Raw genomic sequence first — 19,299 nt, forward strand, 5'->3', positions numbered from 1 at the left:
CTAATCAGAAAAGTTATGTTTTCATACAAACAACTGAAGTGTTAAAATCACAAGATGATGCAATGATCTATTTCAGTAAAAAAAAAAAATCTGAAGTATAAACAACAAAAAGAAAAGACTAACATGAATTCTGAAATTCCAACCTCTTGTAACCACTATGTAATAAAGAAGGGTATTAAAAACAAAACGGAAAATAAAAGATAAAGTGGAGCAGCAGGCAGGAATACTTTCAGGGCAAGTTAAAGGGACTGAAATATGAAAAAGTTGCAGTTACTCATTGTTAAAACAGGAAAATTAAGTTTTCCAAGGGTGTGTGTTTGGAGGGGTTTCATGGCATCATGTTGCCATTTTTCAGAGGAAGAGGACATCCTTCTGCAGCTGGAGAAGTCGTGCTCAGCCTGCAAACAAACTGAACAAATAAAACCCACGCCAGAGATATTTCCTACAATCCAAATGACTGATGACATTCTGGCAGCTGAAGCAAAACAAATGAGCTACATGTTAGAAAAATGTAGAGTTAAAAAATAAATATGAAGACTAAGTGCAACAAGGCTCAAATGAAAGCAGGAAAAAGTAGACCGAATAACAGATGGCTGATGGGAAAATAGGATGCTTCAAAAGGTTGGAGGAGCAACTGTGGAGGTGAAGAATACAGAGTGAGGCCAATTAGTATCAAGAGCATTCCTGAGAGTGTTTGTGCACGGGAAGACTCGATCACGGTTGGATCTGACTCAAAATCCCTTTCAGTCCATTTGTAATTAAAGCAAACATGCTGAACGTGCACACTGAGGTCTGGCCCCAGAGGCACCAAGACGGAGGAGAGAAGACGAAAGATTTACTATACACCCCAGATCAAAAGGGATCCATTTTACAACCTTTCACCAAGAAGGTCACCAGGTGTCTTGAAAACATTTACTTTTTGTCTTAAGACAGCACCAACACTGAAATCAGCATCTTAAAAAATAAATAAATAAATGAAATATGTTCATTTAGCAACCTATTTGTTGGGAAGGTGTCGTAGCACGGACCCACAACAGGGGGCGCAAATGAACGGACAATGAGTAAGCCAAAAGGTAACAATTTAATGTTGTGACAATACACAACTAAATATACAGAAATTGCAAAGTCAATTAACACCAGGTGACGTGTGGGCAGGCTCGAAGATAGAAGACCCCGACGAGAGAGAGGCCGCGTCCCACACGGCCTCCACCACCAACGGTCTGAAGAACACCGGAGCCGCCAAGTCCTGAGTCCCCAGGTGACCTCTGTCTTCGGCTGTCGAACCTGGTACTGCTGGCAAAAAGCAGAGACAAGATGAATGAGTGTAAGTCCTTACACTCAGTGGTCTACAGTCTGTACACAGTCAGGAGGAGGACCTCCACCTCCGAATCACACACTCGTGCAGCTCCTTGTGTAACCACTTATCTGTAGCGCAGTCGTCGTCGTCACGCCACACGCCAATTCCCCAGATAAGGGCGAACACCATAGGATACCGGCTGCAACAGAAGTTCAGAATTCACTCAACGATATGAGTCAGCAGAGAAGTTACCTCTCGGTAGTCGATTTCTCGGCGGGGAGGTGGAGTTGCAGTCCGGCTTAAGTACTGGTGTAGATGAGTGACAGCTGGTGTGATGAGTGACAGCTGTCACTTCCTCTGGGTCTGGCGCCCTCTCGTGCTTGGAGCCCGCACTCCAAGCAGGGCGCCCTCTAGTGGTGGTGGGCCAGCAGTACCTCCTCTTCAGCGGCCCACACAACAGGACCCCCCCCCTCAACGGGCGCCTCCTGGCGCCCGACCGGGCTTGTCCGGGTGACGTCTGTAGAAATCGGCCAGGAGGGCCGGGTCCAGGATGAAGCTCCTCTTCACCCAGGAGCGTTCTTCAGGTCCATACCCCTCCCAGTCCACCAGATATTGGAACCCCCGGCCCTTACGATGGACGTCCAGGAGCCTGCGGACCGTCCAAGCAGGTTCCCCGTCGATGAGCCGGGCAGGAGGCGGCGTGGGTCCAGGTGTACAGAGGGGCGAGGTGTGGTGCGGTTTGAGACGGGACACGTGGAAGACAGGGTGGATCCGCAGCGAAGCCGGAGCTTCACTGCGGCCGGGTTGATGATCTTGAGGATAGGGAATGGTCCAATGTATCTGTCCTTCAACTTGGTTGAGTCCACACAGAGGGGGATATCCTTTGTTGACAGCCACACCTCCTGCCCGGGCTGGTACGTGGGGGCCGGGGACCGTCGGCGGTCCGCATGGGACTTGGCCCTCGTCCGGGCCTTCAACAGGGCAGAGCGGGCGGTCCGCCACACCCGGCGACATCTCCTGAGGTGGGCCTGGACCGAGGGCACACCGACCTCTCCCTCCACCAGCGGGAACAATGGGGGCTGGTACCCCAAACACACCTCAAAAGGGGAGAGGCCGGTAGCAGACGAAACTTGGCTGTTGTGGGCATACTCGATCCAGGCCAGATGGTGACTCCAGGCCGCCGGATGTGCGGAGGTGACACACCGAAGGGCCTGCTCCAACTCCTGGTTGGCCCGCTCTGCCTGGCCGTTGGTCTGGTGGTGGTACCCGGACGAGAGACTCACGGTGGCCCCCAGCTCCTTGCAGAAACTCTTCCACACCTGTGAAGAGAACTGGGGACCACGATCTGAGACAATGTCCGAAGGTATCCCATGCAGCCGCAAGACGTGGTGAACCAGGAGGTCTGCTGTCTCCTGGGCCGTCGGGAGCTTCGGGAGGGCCACGAAGTGGGCCGCCTTGGAGAACCGGTCCACTATCGTGAGGATTACGGTGTTGCCCTGGGACGGCGGGAGGCCCGTGATGAAATCCAGGCCGATGTGAGACCAGGGGCGATGAGGCACTGGCAGGGGTTGGAGGAGGCCCGTCGTCCTCCGATGGTCTGCCTTGCCCCTGGCGCAGATGGTACAGGCCTGGATGTAGTCCCGGACGTCGGTTTCCAGGGACGCCCACCAGAAGCGCTGCTGGACTACTGCCACGGTCCTACGCACTCCGGGATGACAGGAGAGCTTGGACCCGTGACAGAAGTCCAATACGGCAGCTCTTGCCTCTGGTGGGACGTACAGTCTGTCCTTGGGGCCAGTCCCCGGGTCCGGGCTCCTGGTCAGGGCCTCCCGGACGGTCTTCTCCACGTCCCAGGTAAGGGCAGCCACGACAGTGGACTCGGGGATGATGGTCTCGGTGGGGTTCGACAGCCCCGCTTTGGCTTCTTCTTCGTGCACCCGGGACAATGCATCTGATTTTTGGTTCTTGGTCCCGGGGCGATATGTAATCCGGAAGTCAAAGCGCCCGAAGAACAGAGACCAGCGGGCTTGCCTGGGGTTCAGCCGCTTGGCGGTCCGGATGTACTCCAGGTTCCGATGGTCAGTGAAAACCGTGAAGGGCAACGACGCCCCCTCCAGCAGGTGTCTCCACTCTTCAAGAGCCTCCTTCACCGCAAGAAGTTCCCGATTGCCAACGTCATAGTTCCGTTCAGCTGGGGTCAACCTGCGGGAATAAAAGGCACAAGGATGGAGAACTTTATCAGCCTCCACGCTCTGGGACAGCACGGCTCCTATCCCTGAGTCAGAGGCGTCCACTTCCACTACGTACTGGCGATCAGGATCAGGCTGCACCAGAACTGGTGCAGTCGAGAACCGGCGTTTCAACTCCTGGAACGCGGCTTCGCACCGATCCGACCAGGTGAAGGGGACTTTTGTGGAGGTCAGGGCAGTCAGGGGGCTAACTACCTGACTGTAACCTTTGATGAACCTCCTGTAAAAATTTGCAAAGCCGAGGAACTGCTGTAGTTTCCTGCGGCTTGTTGGTTGGGGCCAGTCTCTCACCGCCGCAACCTTAGCCGGATCAGGGGCGACGGAGTTGGAGGAGATGATGAACCCCAGGAAGGACAAAGAAGTGCGGTGGAACTCGCACTTCTCGCCCTTCACAAACAGCCGGTTCTCCAACAACCGCTGTAGGACCTGACGTACATGCTGGACATGGGTCTCAGGGTCCGGGGAAAAGATGAGTATATCGTCCAGATATACGAAGACGAACCGATGCAGGAAGTCCCGCAAGACGTCATTTACCAAAGCTTGGAACGCCGCGGGGGCGTTAGTGAGGCCGAACGGCATGACCAGGTACTCGAAATGACCTAACGGGGTGTTGAATGCCATCTTCCATTCGTCTCCCTTCCGGATCCAAACCAGGTGGTACGCATTTCTAAGATCCAATTTCGTAAAGATTTGGGCTCCATGCAGGGGCGTGAACACTGAATCCAACAGAGGTAACGGGTATCGGTTGCGAACCGTGATCTCGTTCAGCCCTCTGTAATCAATGCATGGACGGAGTCCGCCGTCCTTCTTGCCCACAAAAAAGAAACCAGCACCCATCGGGGAGGTGGAGTTCCGGATCAGCCCGGCAGCTAAGGAGTCCCGGATGTAGGTCTCCATTGATTCGCGTTCCGGACGTGAGAGGTTGTACAACCTACTGGACGGGTACTCAACGCCCGTGACTAAATCGATGGCACAATCATACGGTCGGTGCGGAGGAAGAGTGAGCGCCAGATCTCTGCTGAAAACGTCAGCAAGATCATGGTACTCCTCTGGCACCGCCGATAGATTGGGGGGGACTTTGACCTCCTCATTAGCTGTAGTGCCGGGGGGAACCGAGGATCCTAAACACTCCCGGTGGCAGGTTTCGCTCCACTGCGTCACAACCCCGGACGGCCAATCGACCCGGGGATTGTGCTTCACCATCCATGGAAAACCCAAGATCACTCGGGAGGTAGACGGTGTTACATGGAACACTATCTCCTCCCTGTGATTCCCAGACACAACCAAGGTCACTGGTTGTGTCTGATGTGTGATTAATGGAAGCAGGGTGCCATCTAGTGCTCGCACCTGCACTGGTGCCGGCAGAGCCACCAGAGGGAGCCCTACTTCCTTTGCCCATTTGCTGTCCAGCAGATTCCCTTCTGACCCCGTGTCTATCAGTGCTGGGGCGTGAAGGGTTAACTCCTCACAAAGGATTGTTACTGGGATTCGTGCCGATCTGCGGGGTCTTTCCGCATGTGTGTTATGGCCCACCCTTAGCCCAGTTTCTAAGGACGGGCATTGTAGTTTGACCGTTCAGGGCAGTCCCTCTGCATGTGCTCACAAGAGCCGCAGACAAAACACTCCCCGCGGGCCAGTCTCCTTTGTCTGACATTTAATCTTACTTTGGCCCTGCTCGTGTCCATAGCCTCCTCAGCAGGGGGAGCTGTAGCCCCACGGGGCTCTCTGGCAGTGAAGCGTGGGGACGACGTCACCTTGTTGGAACCGGAAGGGGGAGGGACGGCTCGTGCCCGGTCACGCCCCCCGGCCTGCTCCCGACGATGCTCATTCAAACGGTTGTCTAAGCGTATAACCAAATCGACAAGCCCGTCAAAATCCCGCGGTTCCTCCTTAGCCAGTAGGTGCTCCTTGAGGACCGGTGACAGTCCATTTACAAAGGCGGCGCGGAGCGCAACGTTATTCCAGCCGGACCTCGCTGCCGCGATGCGGAAGTCGACTGCATACTCGGCTGCGCTACGGCGCCCCTGTCTCATCGACAGCAGCACGTTCGAAGCGGTCTCGCCTCTGTTGGGATGATCAAACACTTGTTTGAACTCCCGTACAAACCCAGTATAAGACGTTAGGAGCCGTGAGTTCTGCTCCCAAAGCGCCGTAGCCCATGCGCGTGCCTCTCCTCGAAGCAGATTAATAACATAAGCTACCCGGCTAGCGTCTGATGCGTACATGACAGGGCGCTGTGAAAAGACGAGCGAACACTGCATGAGGAAGTCCGCGCACGTCTCGACACAGCCCCCGTACGGTTCCGGAGGGCTTATGTATGCTTCAGGGGATGGTGGGGGGGTTCGTTGAACGACCAGTGGTACGTCTGATTCAGGCCCAGGACCAGCCAGAGGAGGAGCTGCAGCAGCGCCCTGATCGTGCGCTTCCACCCTGGCGGCGAGAGCCTCCACTCTCCGATTAAGGAGGACATTCTGCTCGGTCACTAAATCCAACCGAGCCGTGAAGGCGGTTAAGATCTGTTGCAGCTCACTCAACACGCCTCCCGCTGACGCCTGCGCCCCCGGCTCTTCCATTGGCCGTTCACGCTCGAGCTGACACCCCTCGGAATCCATGACGATGGCCGAGAAATCCTGTTGGGAAGGTGTCGTAGCACGGACCCACAACAGGGGGCGCAAATGAACGGACAATGAGTAAGCCAAAAGGTAACAATTTAATGTTGTGACAATACACAACTAAATATACAGAAATTGCAAAGTCAATTAACACCAGGTGACGTGTGGGCAGGCTCGAAGATAGAAGACCCCGACGAGAGAGAGGCCGCGTCCCACACGGCCTCCACCACCAACGGTCTGAAGAACACCGGAGCCGCCAAGTCCCGAGTCCCCAGGTGACCTCTGTCTTCGGCTGTCGAACCTGGTACTGCTGGCAAAAAGCAGAGACAAGATGAATGAGTGTAAGTCCTTACACTCAGTGGTCTACAGTCTGTACACAGTCAGGAGGAGGACCTCCACCTCCGAATCACACACTCGTGCAGCTCCTTGTGTAACCACTTATCTGTAGCGCAGTCGTCGTCGTCACGCCACACGCCAATTCCCCAGATAAGGGCGAACACCACAGGATACCGGCTGCAACAGAAGTTCAGAATTCACTCAACGATATGAGTCAGCAGAGAAGTTACCTCTCGGTAGTCGATTTCTCGGCGGGGAGGTGGAGTTGCAGTCCGGCTTAAGTACTGGTGTAGATGAGTGACAGCTGGTGCGATGAGTGACAGCTGTCACTTCCTCTGGGTCTGGCGCCCTCTCGTGCTTGGAGCCCGCACTCCAAGCAGGGCGCCCTCTGGTGGTGGTGGGCCAGCAGTACCTCCTCTTCAGCGGCCCACACAACACTATTCCTACGCATGTAGCTTTAAATGGAAAGGAATTGCAACTTGCCACGCCTACTCAACGGATGTGTCTTTGAGTAAACAGTCGGGCTGCAGCCAAGGTTTATCATGATAATCGAGCTGTTAATTTTCTCAATTAATCAGTTAGTTATTAGGTCCAATATCAGAAAATGGTGAAAAATGTTTATGAGCATCTTTCAGAGCTCAAGATAATTCCTTCAAATGTCTTGTTTTGTCCACAACTCAGATATTCAGTTTACTTCCAAAGAGGTGTAAAGAAACTAGTGAAATAAATCACAGAAAAATTCACATTAAAGTAGCTAAACTCAGAGATGTTTTTTTTTAAAGCCACAAAGATTCATCAATTATCAAAATAGTTGTTGATTAATTTAATGCTCGATTATTAACTGATTAATCATTGCATTTTTAAGAACCAGATGATCAGATGTAGAAGTCTATCATTTTGGTAACACAGCAGAGTCATTTAGTCAATCAAAGATCTCTGGGACTCTATTTAATGTGAGCGAACTGGTTTAACTAAACTTTGGCCCAGAAACTCACGATGTGGCAAATAAATCTTACACAATATGACCCCTTTAATTACAACATGCAGAAGAATACAAAGACTAATACTTTGTTACGTTACAAATATCAGGCTTTGCATCACAAACTAAGCTACTGTCTACAAACGTGCCTGAAAGTCTTACAGTGCATCCAGAAAGTATTCACAGCACTGCACTTTTTCCACATTTCATTACACCTTATTCCAAAATGGATGACATTTATTTTTTCCTCAACATTCTATACACAATACCCCATAATGATTTTTGCAAATATATTAAAAATTAAAAAAAAAAAAAAAAAAAAAAAAATCACATGAAGCTCAAAATTGAGCTCAGGTGCATCCTGTTTCCACTGATCATCCTTGAGATGTTTCTACAGCTTAATTGGAGTCGACCTGTGGTAAATTCAGTTGATTGGACATGATTTGGAAAGACACACCCATCAACATATAAGGTCCTACAGTTAAAGTAGACCTGCATTGAAATAAATGTGGTCAGATTTCAGAAAGAAATAGCTGATATGTATTTATAAGACCCTTGTGAATGCAGTAACGTAAATCTGTAAGCCCAAATTTGTAATTCAGCGGAGAAATCTTCATTTAAAAATGACAAATTTGCAGCTAAAATTTAGCCCTCTGTGAAAACAGTTTGTACAGCCGTATCATTTCCATGATGTCAGGGACAAGACGACGCGCTCCCGCCTTCAGTCCGATCCCGCATTGAAATTGATTTTATCTGTTAGTAATGTTACTTATACACGTCCTGGTTTCAACATCCAAAAGTAAGCTGCAATGAATGTGAGATACAGATCTGTGTGCTCAGATCAGCAACGACATCGACAGCGGGCGCCATTCTTCCTCTCCCACTCTCTGCCTCCGCTGCGCTTATTAAGTCTGCGGGCTCGTTAACCGCCGACGCGGACCACTCACGCCGCCCGTGTCTGCTTTGCAGCCGGTGTTGTGCCAGATTCAGCGCACAACACCGGCATCACCTCTCTGTCTACTGAATGGAGCTGCAGCACACTTGGCACAAGTCCTGAGATTACGCTCGCTGTTTTAATGCGAAGCAGCCAGTACACCTGTTGCTGCAAGGACAGCCTTCTTGCGGCAAAATCCACAGCACCACACGTCTCGGCAATCGGAGCCCCAGAGCTCCATGGACACTGAGAGAGGTTTATATATTTTTAATGACTGGGATTCTTTGCGGGTCTCGCCTCCATATCCCGCGATGGTACCGGAGGCGAAAGACAGTAGATTTTCATTGCGACACCACTCAATCAAACGGGCGTATGAAAAAGTCCCCCAAAATAATTTTCAAGCACAAATAAAAGAAATGTGTACTCACCAAACGTGCCGCAAGACAATATGAAGTTTTAAAAAAAGTAGATCCTTCCGTATAAGACAAGAAAAAGGTGCAGATGCAAACTGACGTAAATCCACAAATTACAATTGGCGCAATGCATGCTGGGAGAGGGTCTTGTCTGTGACGTCTCGGCAGCGTCCATGATGAGACGGACAATTTGCGGAGGGCTAAATGTTAGCTGTAAATTTGTCATTTTCAAATGAAGATTTCTCCGTTGAATGACAGATCTGGGCTTGCAGATTTACTTTACTACATTCAGAAGGATCTCATGTGTAAATGTAAGTCATTTTTTGTTCAAAAAATCTGACTGCATTTTTTTCAATGCAGGTGTCCTTTAACAGTGTATGTCAGAGCACAAACCAAGCATGAGGTCAAAGGAATTGTCTGTAGACCTCCGAGACAAGATTGTCTTGGGCACAAATCTGGGGAAAGGTACAGAAATATTTCTGCTGCTTTGACAGTCCGAATAAGCACAGTGACCTCCATCATCCGTAAATGGAAGAAGTTTGGATCTACCATGATTCTTCCTAGAGCTGGCTGCCCGTCTAAACTGAGTGATCGGGGGAGAAGGGCCTTAGTCATGGAGGTGATTATGAACCCGATGGTCACTCTATCAGAGCTCCAGCATTCCTCTGTTTTTCATGTTGTCATTATGGGGTATTGTGAGCAGAATTTTGAGGGAAAAATGGATTTACTCCATTTTGGAATAAGGCTGTAGGATGAAATGTGGAAAAAGTGAAATGCTGTGAATACTTTCTGGATGCACTGTACATGAGTTATTGTATCATTAGTTGTCCTTTACACTTTATTACCTGAGTATTAAAATAAAAACTCAGCATCTTCAGACACAGATGGACTGACCACTTTGTCTCAAAAAGCAGAACTGTTACTCTGATGTTTTCTCTGTAAAATATGCTCACTTTGCCATTTGCAGTTTAATGCCAAGTGTTAACCAATGTGTACAGTGAATAACTGAGAAAACTGTCAATCTGACTGACTGTGCATACATACCTCTGATGTATGAAGGAATTCAAGCAGGTGAAAATGAGCAGAGGCACCATGGCGCACAGTGTCATCACATTGCTGAATGTTGACTCCAAAACATTACGCACTTCTTCGTCCCCAGAAGTCCCATTAGTGGTCTGATTGGATGAAATCACTATAGGTGGGTCCTTCAGCCGACTGGTGAAGTACTGAGGAGAGAGGATGCAGGTGCACGGCAGAGATGGTTTTCAGTTCCTTAGTTTAAATAATAACACAACAATAAACTTCATTTATATGAACATTAGGTTTGGGCTCAATGGTAAATCTGTCAAATGTTGACAGAACTCAAAAAGTGGGTGACCATGCAAGAAGGAGACTCGTGAAGAAACCACCAAGACAGACCTATATTTGCCCTACGCACACTGCCGCCAATCACAGCCACAAACATTAATAATTCCACCTCTACTGGTGGTTGGCTCTCACTGCGGTATTGTATCACTTCCTGTTCCGGAGCACAGCGGTGTTTTTCTGTATCTGTTAGCTGTTTAATCTGCGCAGTTAGATTGATCTAGTTATCTAGATTACGATTTGTTTCCCAGTGTAATCTTTACGTGCCTTAACTAAAGCACTCCTTCTGCTGAATCACCTCTAAATTATTTACACATTATTCACTTTGCGTGTTTTTAGGAATCCGCTAGCTTAGCGTAGCTACTAGCTCTTAGCCGATTTAGCATGGCGGCTTCTCCTGTCTCTCCCGCACTTTTCTGCTCTGGGTGTGAAATGTTTAGTTATTCCTCGGCCTCCTTTAGCAGTAACGGCACTTGTAATAAGTGTAGCTTATTCGTAGCTTTGGAGGCCAGGCTGGGCGAATTGGAGACTCGGCTCCGCACCGTGGAAAATTCTACAGCTAGCCAGGCCCCTGTAGTCGGTGCGGACCAAGGTAGCTTAGCCGCCGTTAGTTCCCCCCTGGCAGATCCCGAGCAGCCGGGAAAGCAGGCTGACTGGGTGACTGTGAGGAGGAAGCGTAGCCCTAAACAGAAGCCCTGTGTACACCGCCAACCCGTTCACATCTCTAAGCGTTTTTCCCCACTCGACGACACACCCGCCGAGGATCAAACTCTGGTTATTGGCGACTCTGTTTTGAGAAATGTGAAGTTAGCGACACCAGCAACCATAGTCAGTTGTCTTCCGGGGGCCAGAGCAGGCGACATTGAAGGAAATTTGAAACTGCTGGCTAAGGCTAAGCGTAAATTTGGTAAGATTGTAATTCACGTCGGCAGTAATGACACCCGGTTACGCCAATCGGAGGTCACTAAAATTAACATTAAATCGGTGTGTAACTTTGCAAAAACAATGTCGGACTCTGTAGTTTTCTCTGGGCCCCTCCCCAATCGGACCGGGAGTGACATGTTTAGCCGCATGTTCTCCTTGAATTGCTGGCTGTCTGAGTGGTGTCCAAAAAACGAGGTGGGCTTCATAGATAATTGGCAAAGCTTCTGGGGAAAACCTGGTCTTGTTAGGAGAGACGGCATCCATCCCACTCTGGATGGAGCAGCTCTCATTTCTAGAAATCTGGCCAATTTTCTTAAATCCTTCAAACTGTGACTATCCAGGGTTGGGACCAGGAAGCAGAATTGTAGTCTTACACACCTCTCTGCAGCTTCTCTCCCCCTGCCATCCCCTCATTACCCCATCCCCGTAGAGACGGTGCCTGCTCCCAGACTACCAATAACCAGCAAAAATCTATTTAAGCATAAAAATTCAAAAAGAAAAAATAATACAGCACCTTCAACTGCACCACAGACTAAAACAGTTAAATGTGGTCTATTAAACATTAGGTCTCTCTCTTCTAAGTCCCTGTTGGTAAATGATATAATAATTGATCAACATATTGATTTATTCTGCCTAACAGAAACCTGGTTACAGCAGGATGAATATGTTAGTTTAAATGAGTCAACACCCCCGAGTCACACTAACTGTCAGAATGCTCGTAGCACGGGCCGGGGCGAAGGATTAGCAGCAATCTTCCATTCCAGCTTATTAATTAATCAAAAACCCAGACAGAGCTTTAATTGATTTGAAAGCTTGTCTCTTAGTCTTGTCCATCCAAATTGGAAGTCCCAAAAACCAGTTTTATTTGTTGTTATCTATCATCCACCTGGTCGTTACTGTGAGTTTCTCTGTGAATTTTCAGACCTTTTGTCTGACTTAGTGCTTAGCTCAGATAAGATAATTATAGTGGGCGATTTTAACATCCACACAGATGCTGAGAATGACAGCCTCAATACTGCATTTAATCTATTATTAGACTCTATTGGCTTTGCTCAAAAAGTAAATGAGTCCACCCACCACTTTAATCATATCTTAGATCTTGTTCTGACTTATGGTATGGAAATAGAAGACTTAACAGTATTCCCTGAAAACTCCCTTCTGTCTGATCATTTCTTAATAACATTTACATTTACTCTGATGGACTACCCAGCAGTGGGGAATAAGTTTCATTACACTAGAAGTCTTTCAGAAAGCGCTGTAACTAGGTTTAAGGATATGATTCCTTCTTTATGTTCTCTAATGCCATATACCAACACAGTGCAGAGTAGCTACCTAAACTCTGTAAGGGAGATAGAGTATCAATCAATCAATCAACTTTTTTCTTATATAGCGCCAAATCACAACAAACAGTTGCCCCAAGGCGCTCCATATTGTAAGGCAAGGCCATACAATAATTATGAAAAACCCCAACGGTCAAAACGACCCCCTATGAGCAAGCACTTGGCAACAGTGGGAAGGAAAAACTCCCTTTTAACAGGAAGAAACCTCCAGCAGAACCAGGCTCAGGGAGGGGCAGTCTTCTGCTGAGACTGGTTGGGGCTGAGGGAAAAATCCAGGAAAAAGACATGCCGTGAAGGGGGGCAGAGATCGATCACTAATGATTAAATGCAGAGTGATGCATACGGAGCAAAAAGAGAAAGAAACAGTGCATCATGGGAACCCCCCACAATCTACGTCTAAAGCAGCATAACCAAGGGATGGTCCAGGGTCACCCGATCCAGCCCTAACTATAAGCCTTAGCGAAAAGGAAAGTTTTAAGCCTAATCTTAAAAGTAGAGAGGGTATCTGTCTCCCTGATCTGAATTGGGAGCTGGTTCCACAGGAGAGGAGCCTGAAAGCTGAAGGCTCTGCCTCCCATTCTACTCTTACAAACCCTAGGAACTACAAGTAAGCCCGCAGTCTGAGAGCGAAGCGCTCTAATGGGGTAATATGGTACTACGAGGTCCCTAAGATAAGATGGGACCTGATTATTCAAAACCTTATAAGTAAGAAGAAGAATTTTAAATTCTATTCTAGAATTAACAGGAAGCCAATGAAGAGAGGCCAACACGGGTGAGATATGCTCTCTCCTGCCAGTCCCCGTCAGTACTCTAGCTGCAGCATTCTGAACCAACTGAAGGCTTTTTAGGGAACTTTTAGGACAACCTGATAATAATGAATTACAATAGTCCAGCCTAGAGGAAATAAATGCATGAATTAGTTTTTCAGCATCACTCTGAGACAAGACCTTTCTGATTTTAGAGATATTGCGTAAATGCAAAAAGGCAGTCCTACATATTTGTTTAATATGCGCCTTGAATGACATATCCTGATCAAAAATGACTCCAAGATTTCTCACAGTATTACTAGAGATCAGGGAAATGCCATCCAGAGTAACGATCTGGTTAGACACCATGCTTCTAAGATTTGTGGGGCCAAGTACAATAACTTCAGTTTTATCTGAGTTTAAAAGCAGGAAATTAGAGGTCATCCATGTCTTTATGTCTGTAAGACAATCCTGCAGTTTAGCTAATTGGTGTGTATCCTCTGGCTTCATGGATAGATAAAGCTGGGTATCATCTGCGTAACAATGAAAATTTAAGCAATACCGTCTAATAATCCTGCCTAAGGGAAGCATGTATAAAGTGAATAAAATTGGTCCTAGCACAGAACCTTGTGGAACTCCATAATTAACTTTAGTCTGTGAAGAAGATTCCCCATTTACATGAACAAACTGTAATCTATTAGACAAATATGATTCAAACCACCGCAGCGCAGTGCCTTTAATACCTTGACAGTATCTCGTCAATAGTTTTACAGCCTCATTGAAGACAACTTTGGATGCTGTAGCTCCTCTGAAAAAGAGAGCTTTAAATCAGAAGTGTCTGACTCCGTGGTATAACTCACAAACTCGTAGCTTAAAGCAGATAACCCGTAAGTTGGAGAGGAAATGGCGTCTCACTAATTTAGAAGATCTTCACTTAGCCTGGAAAAAGAGTCTGTTGCTCTATAAAAAAGCCCTCCGTAAAGCTAGGACATCATTCTACTCATCACTAATTGAAGAAAATAAGAACAACCCCAGGTTTCTTTTCAGCACTGTAGCCAGGCTGACAAAGAGTCAGAGCTCTATTGAGCTGAGTATTCCATTAACTTTAACTAGTAATGACTTCATGACTTTCTTTGCTAACAAAATTTTAACTATTAGAGAAAAAATTACTCATAACCATCCCAAAGACGTATCGTTATCTTTGTCTGCTTTCAGTGACGCCGGTATTTGGTTAGACTCTTTCTCTCCGATTGTTCTGAGTTATTTTCATTAGTTACTTCATCCAAACCATCAACATGTTTATTAGACCCCATTCCTACCAGGCTGCTCAAGGAAGCCCTACCATTATTTAATGCTTCGATCTTAAATATGATCAATCTATCTTTGTTAGTTGGCTATGTACCACAGGCTTTTAAGGTGGCAGTAATTAAACCATTACTTAAAAAGCCATCACTTGACCCAGCTATCTTAGCTAATTATAGGCCAATCTCCAACCTTCCTTTTCTCTCAAAAATTCTTGAAAGGGTAGTTGTAAAACAGCTAACTGATCATCTGCAGAGGAATGGTCTATTTGAAGAGTTTCAGTCAGGTTTTAGAATTCATCATAGTACAGAAACAGCATTAGTGAAGGTTACAAATGATCTTCTTATGGCCTCGGACAGTGGACTCATCTCTGTGCTTGTTCTGTTAGACCTCAGTGCTGCTTTTGATACTGTTGACCATAAAATTTTATTACAGAGATTAGAGCATGCCATAGGTATTAAAGGCACTGCGCTGCGGTGGTTTGAATCATATTTGTCTAATAGATTACAATTTGTTCATGTAAATGGGGAATCATCTTCACAGACTAAAGTTAATTATGGAGTTCCACAAGGTTCTGTGCTAGGACCAATTTTATTCACTTTATACATGCTTCCCTTAGGCAGTATTATTAGACGGTATTGCTTAAATTTTCATTGTTACGCAGATGATACCCAGCTTTATCTATCCATGAAGCCAGAGGACACACACCAATTAGCTAAACTGCAGGATTGTCTTACAGACATAAAGACATGGATGACCTCTAATTTCCTGCTTTTAAACTCAGATAAAACTGAAGTTATTGTACTTGGCCCCACAAATCTTAGAAACATGGTGTCTAACCAGATCCTTACTCTGGATGGCATTACCCTGACCTCTAGTAATACTGTGAGAAATCTTGGAGTCATTTTTGATCAGGATATGTCATTCAAAGCGCATATTAAACAAATATGTAGGACTGCTTTTTTGCATTTACGCAATATCTCTAAAATCAGAAAGGTCTTGTCTCAGAGTGATGCTGAAAAACTAATTCATGCATTTATTTCCTCTAGGCTGGACTATTGTAATTCATTATTATCAGGTTGTCCTAAAAGTTCCCTAAAAAGCCTTCAGTTAATTCAAAATGATGCAGTTAGAGTACTGACGGGGACTAGAAGGAGAGAGCATATCTCACCCATATTGGCCTCTCTTCATTGGCTTCCTGTTAATTCTAGAATAGAATTTAAAATTCTTCTTCTTACTTATAAGGTTGTGAATAATCAGGTCCCATCTTATCTTAGGGACCTCGTAGTACCATATCACCCCAATAGAGCGCTTCGCTCTCAGACTGCAGGCTTACTTGTAGTTCCTAGGGTTTGTAAGAGTAGAATGGGAGGCAGAGCCTTCAGCTTTCAGGCTCCTCTCCTGTGGAACCAGCTCCCAATTCAGATCAGGGAGACAGACACCCTCTCTACTTTTAAGATTAGGCTTAAAACTTTCCTTTTTGCTAAAGCTTATAGTTAGGGCTGGATCAGGTGACCCTGAACCATCCCTTAGTTATGCTGCTATAGACGTAGACTGCTGGGGGGTTCCCATGATGCACTGTTTCTTTCTCTTTTTGCTCTGTATGCACCACTCTGCATTTAATCATTAGTGATCGATCTCTGCTCCCCTCCACAGCATGTCTTTTTCCTGGTTCTCTCCCTCAGCCCCAACCAGTCCCAGCAGAAGACTGCCCCTCCCTGAGCCTGGTTCTGCTGGAGGTTTCTTCCTGTTAAAAGGGAGTTTTTCCTTCCCACTGTAGCCAAGTGCTTGCTCACAGGGGGTCGTTTTGACCGTTGGGGTTTTACATAATTATTGTATGGCCTTGCCTTACAATATAAAGCGCCTTGGGGCAACTGTTTGTTGTGATTTGGCGCTATATAAAAAAATTGATTGATTGATTGATTGATTGAAAGAAAGGCTGGCAGGAAAATGCTGATCAACTAAATGCTTAAGTAGCCTACAGCGAAAGTTAAACTGCCATTATCGACAGGAGTCTCCCGATTTGGAGAGTTATCTCCCAACCTCCCGATTCATATTTAAAATTTCCCGATATCAAAGTTAACAAGCGAGAACTGCTGATAGACGAACAGCAGAAAGTGTCAAGACCCTCTGTGGGGCCGCTGAGTCTGTAAAACGGAGATGTTCATCTAGTTGGTTAATTGCGACTACAACGGCTCAAACAAAACAAAAAAATAAAATAAATGGCATATTGTGTGGTAAAAAGTGGTGGCAGGCGGGCGGACGTCACTGTTATCTCCATTCGGCTGCACATTCATAAGTTTATGGCAAAAAAAAAAAAAAACTCCCTCTCTGATAATTCCCAGAGTTGACAGGTAGAAACAGGTGTTACCTCTTTTCATTATTAGATGTTTAAATTCCTCATAGGTCTCCATTATAAGTGCCTGCTCTGAGGCAGGGAACATTGCTGCTCGCTCTTTGGTATGACATTTTGCCATTGTGAATCCAGTTGATCTGTGTTCGACCTCATGGGCTGCCTATGAATGGCGTGTACACTCAAGTAGTCTGGCTGGCTGAACCAGTCTTGAATTAGTTTGGTTGCGTGGCCTTTACGGATCCACTTTAGCCTCATCTCATTTGTCAGGTTTATTCAAGTCAGGTGTTTCACATTAAGCGCTGCTTTTCTGAGCTTCCTTTCTGGAGCAGACCCCTGGTCAGAGTTAGAGCAAATATCCTGTGTAAAACCAGGTGGTTTTGGGAGGAAGCCTAAATAATCTTTATACAAGCACAGATTTTAGTCACGTCGACTCTAAACAGCAGATTCTTTGTATCATGTAGATTTCTTTGCTGTTACAAGGATTAAGTGTGTTTATCTGCACACGTTCTTACACTGAAGGGAATACAGTTGCCAAAAGTGTTACTCGACTCACCATTGTTGCTGTTATAAAGAAATTCCATGGTAGAAGTGTTCCCAAACCCAGGATGAAAAAAATGATCCACACGGCCTTGTATCTGGGAAAAGAGACAAAATTCACACAAAGGTCCTTCAATAAAGTACAGTAATTCAACTTTAAACAACAATTTAGAACTTCATCCTAATTTTTTCATGCAAAAAAGGCACTAAAAATAATAAACACTTTTTCCATCAGTAGGCTATCAGTGTAATTTTTTCTGTCTTCCTAGGAGTTTTGTCTTACTGGTCCCGAGGTGCGTTGATGGCAGTCATGATTCCTACTCGACTGTCTGAAGCACACGTTCAGTCAGGGTTCGATCAGGGCGGCACCAGATCTGAAATAAGCAGATAAGAAATACACGTCAAGTGCTGTAAACACTCACGAGCAACAGCACCGCCAGCACATCATCACCTCTCCTGTTTGTGTTTGTCTTAGTACAAGAATTAAGTAATAAGCTGCACAGAAAACAAGACATGTTAGCAACTTCTTTTGATGTTCAGTTCTGCATGTCACCGCGCAGACGTCATCGTCATACCCTAACAGCTGTGTGGTGAACAACATTAATCTTCTGACAACACAGGATCTGCAGCATAAAACAATAGTGTTTGCTGCTGGTTGGTAAAGCTGCACAACAGTCATGAAGCATGAGTTCACAGCATACTGAACTCGAAAGTCACGTAAACTTACAGACAAATGACTCCTAGTTCTTCACAAGCAGTGTGCCTACTTCATAATACACCTTGCAGAGGTTTTGTAGTTTGATGCCCCAAGATCTGCTGTCCATCAGAACAGCCCCTCTTTAGATTTCGGTGACTATCCCTCCCTCTTCCTTCTCCTCAGTAGAACCCTCTCTTACTCATGTGTACATGCCTTCACTTAGAGATTTTAAACAACTGCAAAATACAATCAATTCCTTGAGGTTTTATTTTCTTCATACTCCGTATTTGGAATCTTTGTTCTCTTATCACTTGGTTTTGCCTTCTATACGTCACTTCTCACTTCATCAGCCCAGCAATTTTTACTTATTTTCTTTGCTATGTTAATTTCTCCCTTGAGCTTTCTTTTTTGCCCCCCCAATCTAGTTCCTCTTAAGTTATCTTGCTCTTCTTCCTCTTTTCTAATATCCCTTTCCCTTGATCTGATGGAAAACATGTGCTTAGATAGCTGTGCGACAACTTCCACGGACAAAATATTTCTACAAAACCCATCCTCTTTAAAAAACAAATGGACAACTTGTACACATTGTGCAAATACACAAATGGATGCACTCAGCTGTTTGGCATCCAATCAGGCTAAACAACACTTGGCAAAGGGTTTTATTTGATTTTTTTCCCTCTTTACTTGTAGATCAGGAGCAACTTAGCCCCTTCCAAGCCTGTATATCCCATCAATGGGAAACTTCACTTTTTATTTGTGAGATGCTGACAATGAGGCAGGTGGTAGGGGGTTAAAAAAGCTCTAAAGTGACCAAATTAATTATTTTAAGGATAAGTAACTGCTTATAACGTAGTGAGGAGTATTCCAAGCCCAACATGGGATTTTCAAATCACTATCTTTGGATACCGAACACCCAAAAACAAATATTTTAATTTACTATGAGTGTTGAGGACCCCAATAGTTGGAGAAGGCTATGGGATTCCCAGTGTTTCACCTAATGACAGATTATTATTTTAGAGACGTGGGAATTGGGCGGACAGGTTGTCTGCCTGGGTGGGTGCCATCCAGGACCAGGACCCAATGTTCCGTGGTGTTGCAAAGTGTACCACAGCACATGATCCCAGACTTGACTGATGTTCAGTTGTAGGCTTTGACATGAACTGTGTGGACAGTAAATCAGTCCTTCCAGGATTTTGTATTCATTTTCTTGGG

The 19,299-nt window shown here is 46.2% G+C and overlaps 1 protein-coding gene across 1 annotated transcript in view; it reads right to left on the minus strand.

Moving 5' to 3' along the window:
• LOC117523524 (equilibrative nucleoside transporter 1-like) overlaps positions 1 to 19,299 on the minus strand; it is a 55,006-nt gene that overhangs the window by 13,395 nt on the left and 22,312 nt on the right. The window contains exons 2-4 of the mRNA XM_034185079.1: positions 17,674 to 17,764; positions 17,407 to 17,488; positions 9,865 to 10,046 (exon numbers count right to left, since the gene is read on the minus strand). Of these exons, the coding sequence (XP_034040970.1) occupies positions 9,865 to 10,046; positions 17,407 to 17,488; positions 17,674 to 17,702 (293 nt within the window). The 5' untranslated portion in view covers positions 17,703 to 17,764. The remainder of the gene's footprint in view (positions 1 to 9,864; positions 10,047 to 17,406; positions 17,489 to 17,673; positions 17,765 to 19,299) is intronic.

Source organism: Thalassophryne amazonica, chromosome 13, assembly GCF_902500255.1.
Source record: "Thalassophryne amazonica chromosome 13, fThaAma1.1, whole genome shotgun sequence".
Classification (NCBI taxonomy): domain Eukaryota; kingdom Metazoa; phylum Chordata; class Actinopteri; order Batrachoidiformes; family Batrachoididae; genus Thalassophryne; species Thalassophryne amazonica.